This window comes from Nycticebus coucang, chromosome 9 (genome assembly GCF_027406575.1).
Source record: "Nycticebus coucang isolate mNycCou1 chromosome 9, mNycCou1.pri, whole genome shotgun sequence".
Classification (NCBI taxonomy): Eukaryota; Metazoa; Chordata; class Mammalia; order Primates; family Lorisidae; genus Nycticebus; species Nycticebus coucang.
This window is the reverse complement of record NC_069788.1, coordinates 53,639,168-53,657,859: the sequence shown is the minus strand read 5'-3', so window position 1 is coordinate 53,657,859 and position 18,692 is coordinate 53,639,168. Positions and strand designations below refer to the sequence as shown.

The window sequence follows — 18,692 nt, the reverse complement described above, 5'->3', positions numbered from 1 at the left end:
GTAAGCAGCAAATAGGTTTTTAGTAAAAAGTATACCTGGGATGCCCCTACAGTGTGGTTCTTTGATCTTGAACAAACCTGTATTCTAGGTTTTTGAATCAGCAGAATAAGATTGAAGAAGTTCATATTCCAAGAAGGCTGCAACTAGGGATTGAAGACCCTCCTTAGCTTGAAGTTTTAATAGTTAGTCCTTGACTCAGGGAAAGAAACTCCTGGTTTTACCTTGATATGGATGGGGTGGGTCCACATGTGTCCTTCCGGGTCATCCAGTAGCCCATTATTTAGGTTTGAATTGATTGAGAACTTTGGTGACAGAGCTTGCAGCTTGCAAAGCACAGTCATATTCCTCTAGAATACTCTGATATGTACTTGTTTGTTCTGAAAGGTCAGTTGAAGCTTCAACTTAGGAGACTTAAGCCCAATGACAGGAGAGAACACTCACTTAAAAGGAAGCTGTGTATAAGGAAAGAATTTCCAATAGCACAATCTAATGGCTGGGGAAACATACTTTTGAGAGGATTCTTCCAACACTCCAGTTACCCACATTGAGTCTTTATTGAGTACATTACATCAGTATTAATAAAAGAAATCAACCAATCTATCACCCACCATAATTATGACCCTGGGCTTCTAGTGGAAGATGTCATTTATGGGCTGTAATTGCTGGAGACTTTGGGACTCATCAATCTCCATCTTCTCTATCTAGCCCAGCCAATTGCAGGGCAGGCTTCCTACCACCCTCTGCTTCAGCTTGGGGCAGTCCTTCTTCTAATGACCTTCCTTTTTACAATACACACATGTATTTTTTTTTTTTGGGGGGGTGTTACCTTTGACCAATTCTTTCTCTCTCTCCTTAGTGTTGCAAAACTCCTTTATTAGGCCCCTTGGAAGTCCTTTTTAGGGCTCCTGCCAAAAATTTATCCTGCTGTTTCATTTCTTGCCATCCCTCCCAACCCCAAACCAGTTTGTTATTCTCTAAACTGTTCACAATTTATAAAAACTTTACAGGCTACTTCAACAGGTGAGATATTGGCAAGTTTAAAACATCTTTGAATTTTTGTAACTTTGGGGGATATTTGGCATGCTTTGACCAATAAAGTTCATATTGATCAGTCTTGAGCCTTTAGGATTCTCTGGATCTATATTTGTGTACTTTTGGTAATCTTCTAAAATTCTTTCTAAAAAGGCTGAAGGATTCTCATCTGCGTTCTGTTTTATTTCCTTGACCTCTGTTTAGACTTTTGATCTTTGCGAGGGCTTTCCTGAGCCCAACTAAAATGCAGTCCTGAAAATGTTGAATCTTACCGTTATCTCCATCATTCAGATTCCAGTTGGGGTCATGAGTAAGGTTCAACATATAAGCTCTGGTCCTTACTTGGTTATTTGGGTCTTCTGCATGTTGCCAATCAGTCTCCTCATGGAATTCTTCTAGAACAACACAACATTCTTCAGAGGCTTTGTACATCTCCTTGGGTGGGATAATTTGTGGTAAAAATAGACTCAGAAATATCGATTAAATGTTTTTGGTCATTTCTGTAGGCATGGGTATTTTGTTGTCAGTTATAGAAATCAGAAGTGCTGTAAACCTACATTAGTCTGGCAGGTTGTCCATTTTCATTTAACCCTTCTATGGGGACCTGCCCCTAAGGAAACTGCTTTGTTGAAAATGGAGGAAAACCCCAGAAAAATGGGTTCCTTGGCAGGTATGAAAGGGAAAGACCATAAGCACAGGTTATTCAATGCTGCAGAGGAGGAGAGCTAAGTCAGAGACTTAATTTAGGCAAATCTGTTAAAGGACTCAGAACATTTGATCAAAACAATCACAGGTCATTGTAAAATAATAGTAATTCATTTAACCAAGAATGATAATCAAAGGACTTAAAGGCAATGTAGAAGGTTACAGGAATGTAAAAACCTTAACTTTTTAAAGTTTAGTTTTCTAAGTAATAAAATATCTAATAAGGAAACATAGGAATTATCTTGATAAAACACAAAATCTTTGTTTCTTAGGTCAGTTATGAAAAGGTAAAGCAAAACTCTTTGCACTTGAGTTAATCAGATGTAAGGGTAATGAGTGAACATTATAAAGAAAATAAGAAACTAAAATCCTTGGCTCTGAGCAGGGAAATATGTGACTCTAAACCATTTTATAAGTTTTAGAACAATTTTACTTGTAAGAATTTATATCATTTATTTTTACCTAATTTATTTTGTTAACAATTTCCCTCAATTACTTGTGAAAGTTCAGATATTAGAAAAAGTTAGTTATTATTTCAAGTTATTTTTCTGTTGTCTATCTTTATAACCTCTGAATATATTTACCTAATTAAGAACCTTAAACAAATGGGCATATGTTCTGATAACTCAGAAGACTTAGCTGTTTTCATTAAATCAACAATATTAAATTATTATTGCTTATTTAAAAAAATCACACAAACCAATCATTTTGTTTTGGCTGAGTTTAGACATTCATAAGCTTTGTGTCAAACTCTGACACCTTAACACAGAAGTTCACAACCTGTGGGTTGCAACCACTTTGGACTGTATTAAAGGTTCACGGCATTAGGAAGGTTGAAAACCACTGCCTTAACATATCTAGTGGAAGCAAATGTAAAAATGACCAGTAAACACAGGCAAAAAATGCTGACAATTTTGAAAACATTTTCATTTTTATGCTAATTTTCTAAACTAGCTTATTTTTGAATTCATGTGAACTTAAGCATTTGGCTTACTTTCTTAATTTATGAGTGCTCTTTTATTTATAAGCCAATTTGGTACTATGTAGGCATGACATAATACATGTTCATACACAAAACACATCTAAACATATAGACATAAATACACACAGAGGTCAAATAGTTTTTATCTCAGAACTCTAGCCATGAGATAGTAATAATCTGCTTTTGGAATTAACAGTGTAATGCCAGATTAACAATTTAGGCTATGAATTTTCATTGCTGTAGTTTGCCCATTAGTTTAAATATGTGCCCCCAAATGACCCATGATATATATGTAGCCAGCAAGAGTCATAGAAAACCTGTCATGCCCTTGAATTTTCTCATAGTCAGTACACTTACATGTCAATACAGGTAAGCATTCAATACATAGGGAAATTCAAGAGATAGGATCAAGATAGCTAACTAGGCATAAGTAATGTGTGCCAGCTCCATGGAGAAGAACAAAAACGTAAGCAGACTCCCATGTTTCAAACAGATAACCTAAAAGAAAATGCTAAAACTCATAATGGGAAGCACCAAAAGTGGGTAAGAAGAGAGTTCAGGGCAACTTGGTCAGAGACTGGCTAAGAGCTGGGTGAAGTTCCTGAATGTGGAGAAACAATAAGAGAAGCCTACAGGGCACCACACTCTGAGATGAGCTTTTAATATCTTGGCTACAAGAGAACTCTCAACCCATCTGAAAGACTTGGGACAAGACCCCCACTCTGTCCTGGGCTACTGCGACCCCCAATCAACCGCAAGAGACGACACTTGATGCAATCAGCAAGAGGGTTTTATTCCAGCATGCTGGGGCTTAGCTCGTGACTCTCTCAGGAGCAGAGGAGTTAAGCCCCGAACAGCAGATTTTACAAGCTTATAAAGGCAAAAACCACAAAGTAGGCAGGGGTAGCAGACATAGCAGGGGCTTTAACCATAAAGTAGGAAGAGGGAGCAGACATAGCAGGGGCTTTCTAGATAAGAAGAACTTTGGTTCATTACTCAACTGTCTTAAGACAAGATTAACAGTTAAACATTTGCTTAACAGTTAAACATTTGCTTAGCCCTTTTATCTGCTTCAGCTCGGGGCTATCTCCTGGAACAGTTACAAAAGGTCACATTCTTATGGTAGGGGGTGAGAGGTGGTCACATTCTTATGGTAGGGGGTAAGAGGTGGTCACATTCTTATGGTAGGGGGCGAGAGGTGGTCACATTCTCATGGTAGTACTTTCTTTCATTCCCCCATTTGTTTTTTTGGGAAGTTCTAATCGTGGAACTTCTGGCTCTATGTATTCATTCTCATGGCTATCGTCCTGGCGGAGAGACTGGTAATGCTGTCTGAGCATTAACACTTGTATAGCACTCACTCTCTCCCAGACGAAGGTGACTATACGGTTGAAAATGTAGGGCCCAAAGGTAAGAATTAGAAGCAGCATAATGAGGGGGACTATTAAACTGGAAACGAGAGTGGTGAACCAAGGGTACCAACTTTCAAACCACCCTTGATGGGCCTCCTGGTCTCGTTGCCTTTTTTCTAGTCTCTCCCTGAGTTTAGACATGGAGTCTTTTACCATACCAGAGTGATCTACATAGAAACAGCATTCTTCTCTTAGTGCAGCGCATAACCCTCCATCTTTTAGGAACAGGAGATCGAGCCCCCGTCTATTCTGCAATACTACTTCAGATAAGGATGTTAGTGACTCTTCTAGTTTTGTGATTGATTGTTCTATGGCTTTTAGGTCCTCATCTACGGCTGCTCGCAATTCTTCGAGATACTGTGGGGTCTGGACAAGCACAGCCATTCCTGTTCCTACTCCGGCTGCCACCCCTATACCCATCAGGACAGCTAGGGTAATAGAGACTGGTTCCCTCTTCTGTCTACGGGGTCTGAGATCGAATTCTGCCTCGAAGGAACTCGCCTCGTGGTAGATAACTCTAGGTATTAACTGTACGAGGATACAGTAGTCTGCAGTGGAGTTAAACACTGATGAGGAAATGCACGGGGTTAGCCCGGTGCTGCAAGCCCACCATCCTCCTTTAGGGGGCACTAGATAATAATTGGTAGTGGTTGACGGGCTTTTAATGGTCTGGTTACACAGATGCTGGCGATTTTCGGGGATCGTGCCTAGGCAAATGCCTCGCCCAGAGACTGCTGTAAGGGTGATCTTGGATCCCCAGTCACAGGAATTATGGGAGGTGGTATTTTGGAAGATACCTGAGAAGGCGATCCCTTCATAATAGGGCGGGCCTGAGGCTAGACACAACCAGCAAGATTCGGTAAGATTAGGGTTGGAAGTATTGAGGACATTGAAAGCCCCCTGTATTAAGTTAAGAAGTCTCTGCCCGGTGCTTGGAGTCTCCGGGGATGTTACCCAGGGAGACAGTTTCTCAGGCGATGGGGCTGTGCTGACCTCAGTTAATTGGGTGCTCCCTGGGGTCTGGGGTATACGGGGGGAAATAGGCGGCCTGGCTGGCGGCTGCTGTCCTGAGAGTACGATGTTGGGTCCTATCTGGACAGCGACGGGGGTCTCTATTTTTAATTTGATAAAGAAGGTAAATCCTTTATCCCACCCTGACATATAGAAACGGAATCCCCATGTTCTTCCTTTTATCCAATTTCGGGCTTGTTTCCCCCTCTCCGTGAAGGAAATATTTAGGGGGTTTGACCCTGCCCCCGTACTGCTCCTTTTATGGTTATTAAGTCCCAAGAGGAGAAGGGGTGCCAGAAGGCCTGCCCAGTCGTCTCGCATCCCCATTGTTTACAATAGAAATTTTCTACCCCCCCCCGCATCTGTTGGCTTGGCTTCTCATTCTCCCATCCCGGGGACAGATATAGAACTCCGTTTGTCGCATCCGGCACTGGGCAGGCGAGTTGCCACAGCCAGGGGCATCTGCAACATACTGGCCTTGGGATGTGAAGCCTTGGGTAAGCGAGCGCTTTGCTAAATGGTGATCAAGGCTCGATGGAACCTCCTTAAAGTTCTCATTGGAGATATCCCAATTATCTAGCCCTGCTATTAAGGCGCAAATATCTGGGGTGAGGGACGGCCACCAGGTCCAAGGAGGGTCCTCTTTTGTAGTACTCCATACTACATCACCAGTCTGAGAGAGAACCTGCCAGGTTAACCTCTGGGGGGAATGGGGGTTGGGACCGGAGCTACTTATCACCGGGAGTTGTATCAGCAGGAGCAGGGCTACTGCAGCGAATGCGGAGCTTGAGGGGGTTGTCCGTCTTTTCCACTTCCCACCCAGAGTCTGGCGGCGGTGCTAGTTTGACATGAGACGCATGGATCCAGGCTGCGATGCCATCAACTTTTACTGCAGTCGGGGTTGTGAGCAGTACTAGGTATGGTCCTTTCCACCGTGGTTCAAGGTTGGCTGTCCAGTGGCGCTGGATGTACACCGAATCTCCAACCTGGAACTGGTGAGGTATTTGTAGATCCCTGGGCTTGTAGGCCTCGATCAGCCGGCTCCACACCTCCTTTTGCACAGTTTCAAGGGCTTTTAATCTGGTGTATAGAGATTGAGAGGAGTAAGATTCTGGGGAAGGGAAGTGCTGCATGGCAATGAGCAGGGGGTGAGCTCCATATAGGATTTCAAAGGGGGTCAGCTTGAGAGTACTAGGGGTGTTGCGCACACGGAACAGGGCAAAGGGAAGGAGGACTGTCCAGTCAGTAATGCCAGTCTCTAAGGATAATTTAGTCATGGCCTCTTTTAGGGTTCTATTCATCCTCTCTACCTGCCCTGAGCTTTGGGGCCGATAAGCACAATGTAATTTCCACTCAAGCCCCAGGATTTTGGCTAAACCCTGATTAACCTGGGCAACAAAAGCGGGACCGTTGTCGGATCTGATTACCTTGGGTAGCCCAAATCTTGGAAAAATCTCTTCTAATATTATTTTGGCTACAACTTGAGCAGTCTCCCTTTTTGTAGGAAAAGCCTCGACCCATCCTGAGAAAGTATCTATGAACACCAGCAAGTACTTGTATCCGTACTTGGCCGGCTTAATCTCAGTGAAATCTGTTTCCCAGTAGCTTCCAGGGTGATCTCCTTGGAGTCGTTTTCCCTGAGGTAATGTGCTAGGCTGGGTGTTTACTAATTGGCAAGGTCTGCATTCTTTTGCAGCTGCGTCAACGAGCTTACTTAATTCCATAATATAGTATGGGGAGGACTGAACAATAGTTCTTAGATGCTTGGGGCCCAAATGGGTTAATTTATGAAGTTGTCTGAGAAAGGTAATCGCCTGCTCCTCAGGGAGGATGATTTTTCCTTCCGGGGTTTCTCGGATCCCCTCTGGGGATTCTAAGTGGAGGCCTAATCTGTCCATCCTCTCGAGATCCCGCTCCAAATATTAAAAGTGTTTGACAAGGGGGGGTGCTATTTCTTTAAGGCTAGGCCTTAAAGTGTTTTCATATAGCGTCAGGATGTTGAGCCTTTGAGCTGCTCGCTTAGCTTCTCGGTCAGCTCTTTGGTTTCCCTCAGCAACTCTGGACCCCACTTTCTGATGTCCAGGGCAGTGGATAATGGCCACTTTCTTAGGGAGGTGAACAGCCTCCAGTAGACTTAGGATTTCTTCCTTGTGTTTAATTTCTTTTCCTGCTGAAGTCAGTAGTCCTCGCTGCCTGTAAATGGCCCCATGAACATGGGCTGTAGCAAAAGCATACCTGCTATCGGTGTATATGTTAACCTTTTTTCCTTCTGCCAAACATAAGGCCTGAGTCAAGGCGACCAGCTCGGCCTTCTGAGCCGACGTCCCTTCAGGCAGACTACTTGCCCAGAGGTCTGCTTATCGTCCACTACCGCCGCCCCGGCCACCCTTTTACCTTCTATTATGGAGCTGCTCCCATCAGTGAACCAGGTCAGTTGGGCATCCGGCAGGGGCTGATCACAGAGGTCCCTCAGAGTTCCAGTCTCCTCAGTCAGTACTTCTTGGCATGTGTGTAATACATCCTCCTGGACAGAGGTATCAGGTAGTAGGGTAGCTGGGTTGAGGATGACAGGCGGGCCAAACTGGACTCTGTCTCCATTTAATAGGAGACTCTGGTAATGTGTCATGCGGGCATTGGACAGCCACCGGTCAGGGGGCTGTCTGATGTGCTTTCTAAAGCATGGGGGGCAATGACTGTCAACTTCTGCCCCATAGTCAATTTGTCTGCATCTTTTACCAGTACCGCTACTGCCGCCACAGACCTCAGACAGGCTGGCCAACCACCAGCGATGGGGTCCAATTTCTTGGAGAGGTATGCTACCGGTCTTTTCCATGGCCCTAAAGGCTGCGTCAGCACCCCTCGGGCCACTCCTCTCTTCTCATCTACGTATAGGACAAAGGGCTTTGTTACATCTGGTAGAGCCAGGGCCAGGGCTGATAATAATGCCTTTTTAATGTTGTCAAAGGCCCGCTGTTGGCTGGCACCCCACTCGAAGGGAGTGCCTTCCTTGGTCAAAGGGTAGAGGGGAGCTGCCAGAGTAGCAAACCCCGGTATCCATAAGCAGCAGAACCCCGCAGTCCCTAAGAATTCTCGCACCTGGCGGGGCGAGCGGGGAACTGGAATCTGAGTCACAGTATGCTTCCTGGCTTCTGTTAACCATCTCTGCCCTCCTCTTAGGGTGTAACCCAGGTATGTTACCTCTTTCTGGCAGATCTGGGCTTTGTTGGCGGAGGCTGGATATCCTAAGCGGGCTAGTTCTTCCAGCAACAGTTCTGTGCCCCGATGGCACTCTTCTTTTGTCGTTCCAGCTAGTAGTAAGTCATCTACATATTGTAGGAGCGTTACCTGAGGGTGGCTGGCGTGAAAGTGAGCTAGGTCTTGGTGGAGGGCTTCATCAAAGATGGTTGGGGAGTTCTTGAACCCCTGTGGAAGTCGGGTCCATGTCAATTGCCCCGTTGTTCCAGAGTCCTGGTCTCTCCATTCAAATGCGAAGATGTTCTGGCTAGAGGAGTGTAGTCGGAGGCAAAAGAAGGCATCCTTCAAATCCAGGATGGTGTACCAGATATGGTCTGGAGGGAGAGAGCTTAACAGATTATAAGGGTTAGGCACGGTGGGGTGGATGTCTTGCGCCCGCTTGTTTACTTCTCTCAAGTCCTGCACAGGGAGATAGTCTCCTGTGCCTGGTTTCTTGACGGGTAATAAGGGGGTGTTCCATGGTGACTGGCATTTTACTAGTATGCCCAGCTGTAGGAGATGCTGAATGTGAGGCCTAATTCCTTCCCGAGCTTCCTTAGTCATAGGATACTGGCGCACTGCCACAGGAGTGGAAGTAGCTTTGAGTTCTATGACTATAGGCAGCCTTTCTGCGGCCAGTCCCATTCCAGCAGTTTCGGCCCATGCCCCGGGATATTTTTCTAGCCAGTCATGTACGAGACTAGTCCCCTTCTCCTGCTACTTTTCAAAGAGTCTATGTTCATCCTCTAAACGCATGGTCAGGGCTGTTACTCTCTTATTTTGGGTTACCTCTGGGCCATCAGGAGTGAAAGTGATTTGGGCTTCCATTTTGGTGAGTAAATCTCTCCCAAGGAGGGGCGCAGGGCACTCAGGGATAATTAAGAACGAGTGGGTTACCCGTCCCACTCCCAGATTTACTGATCTTCGGGTAGTCCATGAGTACTGCTGATGCCCTGTGGCCCCTACAACCCAGGATATTTTCTTGGAGACAGGTCCTGATGGTTCGAGTAGGACTGAGTGTTGAGCTCCGGTGTCTACTAGGAACTCAACTGGCTTCCTCTCCACCTTAAGTATTACCCTAGGCTCGGGGAGGGGTTCCGAGCCCCGTCCCCGCTAATCTTCTTCTTCCTCTAAGGCCAGTACTTGCTTGGAGAGTTCTTTCTTCTTTTTTTTTTTAGGACATTCCCGGGCCCAGTGCCCCTTTTCCTTACAGTAGGCACATTGATCTTTATCTAACGGGACGCGGTTGCCCAGGCTACCTGACTTCTTAGTTCTACCTTGGATCTGTTCCTGGCTCTTCTCCCCTACTACTGCGGCCAAAATCCGTGTTAAGTTTTTCTCCTGTCTTCGGTCTCTCTTATTTTCCCTTTCCTCTCTCTCTTTCTCCTTTCTCTGCTCTTTTTCTTCCTCGGTTTCTCTTTTATGGTATACTTTCTCAGCTTCCTTAACTAAATCCTGCAAGGTATAGTCCTGCAATCCTTCAATCCTCTGCAGCTTTCTTTTAATGTCTACAGCTGACTGCCCTATGAAAGTCATAGCCACGGAAGCCCTCTGTCCTTCAGAGGCAGGGTCAAATGGGGTGTAGCGCCTAAAAGCTTCCATTAGACGCTCAAGAAACACTGAGGGGGGTTCTGTGGCCCCCTGTATTACTTCTCTTACCTTAGCCAAATTAGTGGGGCATCTTGCCGCCCCACGGAGGCCAGCCACTAGAGCCTGGTGATAGACTGACAGTCGCTCCCTACCTTCTGCTGTGTTGAAATCCCAGTCAGGTCTGGAGAGAGGAAAGGCAGCCTCGATGATGTTGGGGAGCTGGGTAGGACGCCCGTCCGCCCCGAGTACATTCTTCTTAGCTTCTAGTAAAATCCTCTCCCTCTCTTCAGTAGTGAAGAGAGTCTGTATGAGCTGCTGGCAGTCATCCCATGTGGGCTGATGAGAGAACATCAGGGACTCTACCAGCCCAGTCAGGCATTGGGGGTCTTCTGAAAAAGGGGGGTGATTAGTTTTCCAGTTATACAGGTCTGCGGAAGAAAATGGCCAATAGTGGAGGGGCTGGAGAGGAGGTGGTCCCTCAACTGTTGCCACCGGTGGGGGCCCGTATGCCCTCAGGGGTAGGGCAACAGTAGTGTCGGGAGACACTCCTCCCCGGCGGTGACTCCTGGTACCTTGTGCGGGCCCCAGTGAAGGTTCCCCTGGGGGTGCAGAGGGGGCAATCACCGGATCTGGCGATGCTGGTCCTCCCTGCCCCCTGACAGGAGCCAAGGCGGGAGGGTATGGGGGAGGAGGGGGCGGAGGGTCGAGGAGAAGATGATCAGTCTGGATTTCCGGGTAGATCTTCTTAGGGGGGTCCGAGCTGTCGCCCCCTTTTCTGGAACCGGAAGATTGGATAGCAAGCACCTGAGGATTAGACAGGGGCCTGGATGTGTCAGTCCGCAGCCGAACCCAGGGGGGGCGGATTCTGCACCAGGTCCTGCCAGACTATGATGTAAGGTTGTTGATCCAGATGGGCTCCCGGTCCTCTCTGAAAAACAATCTCTTTAATAGCAAAAATAAGAGATAAGTCAAAGGTTCCTCCTGAGGGCCAGCCGACATTAAAAATAGGCCACTCTGAGGAGCAGAAAGTCTGCCATGGACCTTTTTTAACCTCTACTGACAGATCACGACCTGTTCTCTTCACTTCAGTCCAATGATCTAGAGTTAAACGCAGAGGGGTTGTCACAGTCTGTCCCATTGTCAGTGGATATGTCAGAAACACAAATAAAAGGAATAACAGAAATATTACAGATACAAGGACCCACCTACCACACTTGGTCCTTCACAAGCCTATAACAGAATCAGACGGGCGCGTTTCCCGTAATTTTTGATCGAACAACTGGACTCGATCAGCGCCCTTGCAGCAAGGAGACAACCAGGCATCCCTGGTTCTCCTCAATTCCTGGGGCGTCCCCCAGGGTTTCAGCCTGTGGTCCTCCGGGCACGTCTACCGACCACTGTCCGGCCACTCTCACGAGGTGCCGAATGGCTGGCGAAATCGAAAGCGCGCACACAAAGTCAAACAAGGGACTGAAGACACAGACCAGACAGTTTTCAGGGTACCCCTTTCTTACCTCCAAGGTCGACTCTGCAGGTGAGCGGTGGTCGTTATATCCCGGACGAGCCCCCAAATGAAAGACTTGGGACAAGACCCCCACTCTGTCCTGGGCTACTGCGACTCCCAATCAACCGCAAGAGACGACACTTGATGCAATCAGCAAGAGGGTTTTATTCCAGCATGCTGGGGCTTAGCTCGTGACTCTCTCAGGAGCAGAGGAGTTAAGCCCCGAACAGCAGATTTTACAAGCTTATAAAGGCAAAAACCACAAAGTAGGCAGGGGTAGCAGACATAGCAGGGGCTTTAACCATAAAGTAGGAAGGGGGAGCAGACATAGCAGAGGCTTTCTAGAAAAGAAGAACTCTGGTTCATTACTCAACTGTCTTAAGACAAGATTAACAGTTAAACATTTGCTTAACAGTTAAACATTTGCTTAGCCCTTTTATCTGCTTCAGCTCGGGGCTATCTCCTGGAACAGTTACAAAAGGTCACATTCTCATGGTAGGGGGTGAGAGGTGGTCACATTCTTATGGTAGGGGGTGAGAGGTGGTCACATTCTTATGGTAGGGGGCGAGAGGTGGTCACATTCTCATGGTAGTACTTTCTTTCACATCTAGGTCTCAGCTCTGACATAGAGAGTTCCTTGAAGATTGCATGGAGACATGAAGGGAACCCACATAGAATCCCTCATGCATCCAAGTCCAGAGCAGCTTGAGCTAGGTGTCATTCTGAGAGCCTGAGACACCAGAGAACTATGGGTGTAACTTGAAGCAATTGCATGGTGCAAGGAGAGCTAGAGGAGCTCAGACATTCCCACACACACTAGAAAGGTTACCATTGCCCTGCAGGCTGCTGTTGAAACTGAGAAGTGAACTAACAGCATTTTCCACAATTCTTTACCCAAACTTTTTGCCTAGAAGGGGCCCTAGTCTTTCTGGTCATAGGCTCAAGGTGCCATTTTTGAGATTTTTGAGACTGGCTGTGCCCTGACCTCAGACTGAGTTTAGGCTGACATAGCTTCAGCCCCTGCCTGGATGGAGAGAGGCAGGAAATGGGGCTTTCCAGCATTCAACTGGGATGGTGCCCAACATCCTATAGCAAGCTTCTGTGGGACTAAATCTTGAGTAAACTACACTACCCAGTTTCCTGCTACTGCTGTCTGCTTGGAAGTATGCCCAGACTCTTTGGTCACAGGCCTCATGTTCTATTTTGGAGCTGAGTTCAGGCTGACACAGTTGCAGCCCCACAGAGCTGAGGAAGGACAAGGGAGTCCAAGCTCCCATAAACACACCTGGGATAATCTCCACCACCCTGCTATAGGCTCTTGTGGGACTGAGACATGAGCTGACTCCAATCCCAACAGTTTCTTGCTCATGCAGCTTGCCCCAAAGGGGCCTCTTTCACTGAAAGCTCACAGCTAGTATTATTTTGAGAGATTAATGCTGTGCTATACCCTACCCTGCTCTGAGTTCAAGATGAAATAGCTGCAGTTGCCACCCAGCTAGGAAGAGACAAGGAATAACAAGCTCTCCTAAGCATGCTTATGATAATATCCACTGCCCCATTACAAGCAGCTATGATACTGGAGACTAGACTTCCCAATCCATTGTAGCTACCAAAAATACCAACTTGGATCATTTGAGTCCTAGAAGATGGCTCCTTACCACTATTGCAAATTCCCTCATCACATCAGCTGCTCAGAGAATCCACTCACATAATCATCCCTCGGCTCCAACTACTGGCTTCTGAGCAAGTCACTGAAAGCCAGAAAATTGGCCCTCCAGGGCATGCTAACACTGCTGCCAGTGTAAGCTGCTCTGGAATCTAAAATCCGTCATACTCCTTCTAGCACTGGGGCCCCAAAACTGGCTTGGGTGGCATTAAAGTCCACCCAAGCTAAACTTTATCACAGAATCAACTAATAACTTTACCTCAAGCCACCAGTAAATCACACATACCACTGACCTTATGTACTTCTCAAGAGATCATACAAAGGTCACTCTACAGCAGACACCAAAAATTAAGACCGAAGTGTTCTACTCAACCAAAAACATATGTACATCTTTAGGAAAAAAATTTCTCCCTCAAAAGCAATTAAAAAAATTGGAACAGGCACGCTACCTGGGAGTGGGACACAGATACAACAGGGACCTTACCTAACAAATGCAAACACTGTAACATAATTGTTTGTTCATATTAATATGAAATTTTAAAAATTTGGAATAAGCACCTGCTATGTAAAAACACAAGAAATATGAAAAAGCAAGGATTATGACATCAAAGGACAACAACAATCGCCTAGCCATGAGTCTCAATAAAAAATAATTCCTGAAAATCCCAGATAAGGAATTCCAAATATTGATTCTGAAAAAGCTCAGTGAGATGCAAGAGAAATCTGAAAAGCAATACAAAACAACCAGAAAATCATTTGAATAAAAGATTTTTTTTAAGTGAGAATTTACCAAAGGGATAGATATCTTAAAAACAACAATAACAACATAACAAAATTTTGGGTCTAAAAAATTCATCGAATGAAATACAAAACACCTTTACAAGGTTCTAAATAGATCAGAGCAAGCAGTATAAAGAATTTCAGAACTTGAAGACAAGTCTTTCAAAATAATCCAGTCAGACAAAAATAAGAAAAAATAATTTAAAAGAATGAACAAAGCTTTTCAGATAATCTGGGACTACATAAAGTAACTGAACTTATGAGTTATTAATATTCTTGATGGGGAAGACAGATCAAAAGTTTAGAAGCCTATTAAAGGAAATAATCAATGCAAACTTCCTAGGACTACCAAGAAAATTAGACATTCAGATACAAGAGGCTCAAAGATCTCTAGGTAAATACACTAGAAAAGGAATTGACAGACAACATAGTATGATTAGAATGATTAACGTTGAGGGCAGTGCCTGAGGCTCGGTGAGTAGGGCGCCGGCCCCATATGCCGAGGGTGGCGGGTACAAACCCAGCCCCAGCCAAACTGCAACAAAAAAAATAGCGGGCGTTGTAGTGGGCGCCTGTAGTCCCAGCTGCTCGGGAGGCTGAGGCAAGAGAATCGCGTAAGCCCAAGAGTTAGAGGTTGCTGTGAGCCGTGTGACTCCACCGCACTCTACCCGAGGGCGGTACAGTGAGACTCTGTCTCTACAAAAAAAAAAAAAAAAAAGAATGATTAACGTTGAAATGAAAGAAAGAATTTTAAAATTAACAAGAGTGTCTAGTCATCTATAAAAGAACCCTCATCAGATTGATAACAGTCCTCTTAGCAAAAACTTTGCAGGCCAAAATAAGGATGAGATGGCATTTTCAAAGAGCTGAAAAGGAAAAAAAAAAAAAAAAACCCACCAAACCGTCAGTCAAGAAGTTTATATCCTGCCAGAAAAAGCTTCAAAAATGAAGGCGAAATGAAATATTTCTCTGCTATAGTCCCATCTCCCTTTCTCAATTAAACTTTGTAAAAATATTTTTCTTAACTTTCTCTACCCTCTCATTCCCATTCATTCACCAACCAACTGCAAACTGACCTGCACACCCATCTGTCTCTTAAATGTACCATGAAAAAGCCACCAATGAATCCCCAATCACAAGATAACTAAGTTCCTTTCCTGACCTTATCTAACTGTACTTTTTTACTACGCTTATAATTGCTGATCAGCTGTCTTTCTTAAAAGGCCATGTTTATGAGTTTCAATGAGAATTGCACTCTTTTACTGTTTCTCACACACACCTGACCCTTTCATCTGTGTTACGTGTGGGCATGTCTTATTTTCCCTGCTCCCTAAAGGTTGGAAATGCTGTCTTTTCCATCAGGCTCTTTGTGAGCAGTTCAATCTAAACTCAGATCTTTAGTGCTAAACATCTATATTTTTATCCTTTATCTTTGCTTCCCAGCTAAGTCCATTTCTATAAGTTTCAGATTAATGATCTTGTCTTTTCTTGAGTATGCTGCTGGGAAGTGAATTATATAGCCCCACAAAGATGTTGAAATCCTAACTTTAGTACCTGTGAATATGACCTTATTTGAAAATAGGGTCTTTGCAGATGATCAAGTTAAGAAAAAGTTATTAGAGCAGTGCCTGTGGCTCAATGAGTAGGGTGCTGGCCCATATACTGAGGGTGGTGGGTTCGAAACAGGCCCTGGCTGAACTGCAACAAAAAAATAGCCAGGCGGGCGGCGCCTGTGGCTCAGTGAGTAGGGGGCCGGCCCCATATGCCGAGGGTGGCGGGTTCAAACCCAGCCCCGGCCAAACTGCAACAAAAATATAGCCGGGCGTTGTGGCGGGCGCCTGTAGTCCCAGCTTCTCGGGAGGCTGAGGCAAGAGAATCATGGAAGCCCAAGAGTTAGAGGTTGCTGTGAGCCGTGTGATGCCCGGCACTCGGCACTCGGCACTCGGCACTCTACCCGAGGGCTACAGTGAGACTCTGTCTCTACAAAAAAAAAGAAAAAAAAAAATAGCCAGGCGTTGTGGCAGGTGCCTGTAGTCCCAGCTATTTGGGAGGCTGAGACAAGAGCATTGCATAAGCCCTAAAGCTGGAGGTTGCTGTGAGCTGTGGCACCACGGTGCTCTACTGAGGGCAACAAAGTAAGACTCTGTCTATAAAAAAAAAAAAGTTGTTAGAATCGACTCTAATCCAGTATGACTGATGTTCTTATAGATATGGGAAATTTGGACACAGACAAATGCATACAAAAAAGAAGATAGTGTGAAGGCTGAGGGAGAAGTCCATTTACAAGTCAAGGAATGCCTTTTAGCTGCCAGAAGCTAAAAGAGAGGCACAGAAGATTCTTCCTCACAGCTCTTAGAAGGGACCAACCATGCCAGCTCCTTAATTTCAGACTTTTAGAACTGAAAGACAATAAATTGCTGCTATTTAAACTACCCAGTTTGTGGCACTGTATTAGGTCAACTCTAGGAAACGAAGGCCCATGCCCTTTTGATTATACCACTATCATCACTAGCTCAACATGTTCTAAAGTCAAATTGTTATCTTCCCCTGAAAAGGGCTCATCTTCCTGCAGTATCTGGCTTAGTTGTTTAGAACACTATCCACTTCCTCAGGCTAGAGACCCAGAACTCTGTTTCCTTCTCTCTTTTCTTGCATCCATCTAATCAAATATCATGATTTTCCAATTCTACCTTATAAATATTTGTCATGTTTCTTTTCTTCATCTCAGCTCTCCTTGCCATAGTTCAGTCTTCACCACTGCTGTGTAGACTTTGCAGACTCATCTTCCTGATTCTCGAATTAAGCCAAAGTGTTTTTATCTAACAAGAAAATCTGCCCATGTTAATATTTCTTTGATTGCTACCTTACTTCAATTTCCCTAACATGACAAAGCAAGACCTGTATATTCTGGCCTACACACTTCCCTAAACTCATCTTCTGTCCTTCCCAATTATGCATGTAGGTGATTCCCTTCAGAATCCATCCTATTTCTTGCTTTTATGCTTTTGCACAAGTGGGCTCTAGTGTGGGAAACTTACTGCAGCACTCCCTGTTAAATGTTTAGCTCAGGAATTACTTGATGAGGAGATCCCCCTGTGCCCTTTGGTTTGGGATTGGAACCCCACCCTGCTGGTCTCCCATAATGACCTGAATATTTTTTTTTGATTGTACATAGGAAAGTATACTTCTGTCTTTTATTGTATCTGGTCTCCACACAAATAGAGAATAGTGACTGTGTCTCATTTACTCCAGTGTCCCAGGAGCCCAGACTCCAGATTGTGAAAAGATCTCAGTAATTGCTGAGTTTATTCAGGCTTGGTCCTCTATGTCCTTGCCTTGATTTTTCACTTATCATAATTGTCTATCACACTGCCTGTATATAAAATGATTTGGTGGTTTTTAGTCCCTACTGCATAGTAGAATTTAGCATGGGGTCAACCCAGAATATGGTCCTGAACCCTCTGACATCCACAAATAATAATTTTATAAAAATACTACTTCATTTCATGTTTTGAGCTTTGTATCTGAATAAACCACTAAACCAGGAGGGCAACCTTACTAGGGCCATGATTTTTCCAGTTTGGGAAAATAATATTAACTTACTCTCATTGGGTTGGGTGTTGTCCACATGGGGCTACTTGTATATGCTCCATCCATTCCCACCCTGTTTAAGTTCCAAGAGGCTGACCTGCATGGATTGCATCCCATAATTGGCTTCTACTAGATTTTTCAGGTGGCTGATCTTTCCATTACAGTTCACAGCTCCTGGAAGGCAGCCCTCTCCACATGATCTGGTAGCTTCTCTCTTTCCCTGTCCCTTCAGGCCTTTTGTGCCTTTATTTTGCCAGCTCTGTGGTGCTACAGAATCCGTTGTGGTTTCTCTACCACCTGCCCAATTCTGTCAAAATTGTCTCTTTTAACACTGTGCCCTCCTGGTTTAGAAGTTTAAAAATGTTTCTTGCATCCAGAAACAGAATCTAACATATAGGCTTCCATGCTGCAGCTCCTCTTAACTCATTAATAATTCTATGAAGATGACAACTTTATTCTGGTTTATTATTTATTTAAAATTTTATTCATCCAAAATTTTATTCAGTCTTTTATTCAGACTCAAAAGAAGTCTGAATAAAAGAAAAAACTTATCTCATATTTCAAAAGAGCTATAGCGAACACAATTCTTTTCGTTGGAATTTTCATCACTGGAGTTTTCTCATTTATGAAATAAAGTTTTCCATGTACAGTAGAATAACTAAAAAAGGAAAATGACAAGAAATTAAAAACTTCAAATTGTGCTTCTACAGTTATAACCATAGATGAAATCATTATTCTTTATCCTCATAAACGAGTGAGTTTCCTTTCTTTAGCCCAGTCTTGGATATCTGCTTCTCCAAATATGATGTAGAAGATCAGTCCTAATAGGTTAACGGCAAACATCAGGAAGAAGGTATTTTTCCATCCAAGCTCAGAGTCCTAGGGACAAAAAAACCCAAGTAAATAATACTCTTTTCATGTTTTCTTCTATAAAAATTTTTCATAATCAGATGACATTCACTAGTGGGTTTCTATATGGAAATTCATTTCTTAAAAGTGGCTTGATAGAAAGGATTTCAAAATGCATTAAAAATCTTATTAATAAAGGGGATTTGGGGACCTTCATGATTAACCTTCAGAACTTCACTTGTCCCTACATTGTGCCATACATTTTGCATGGATCTTGTTCATGTAAGCTTTCAATATTTTTCCTACATTGTGATGGTGTAATGAAAAATTTATGGG

The 18,692-nt window shown here is 44.4% G+C and overlaps 1 protein-coding gene across 3 annotated transcripts in view; it reads right to left on the bottom strand.

Moving 5' to 3' along the window:
- Positions 1-17,958: 17,958 nt before the first annotated feature.
- Positions 17,959-18,692, bottom strand: part of SLC17A3 (solute carrier family 17 member 3) — a 46,982-nt gene continuing 46,248 nt past the window's right edge. For all 3 annotated transcript variants that reach the window (XM_053601452.1, XM_053601454.1, XM_053601453.1), the window contains one exon: positions 17,959-18,386. In XM_053601452.1, coding sequence (XP_053457427.1) covers positions 18,252-18,386 — 135 coding nt within the window. In that variant the 3' untranslated portion in view covers positions 17,959-18,251. The remainder of the gene's footprint in view (positions 18,387-18,692) is intronic.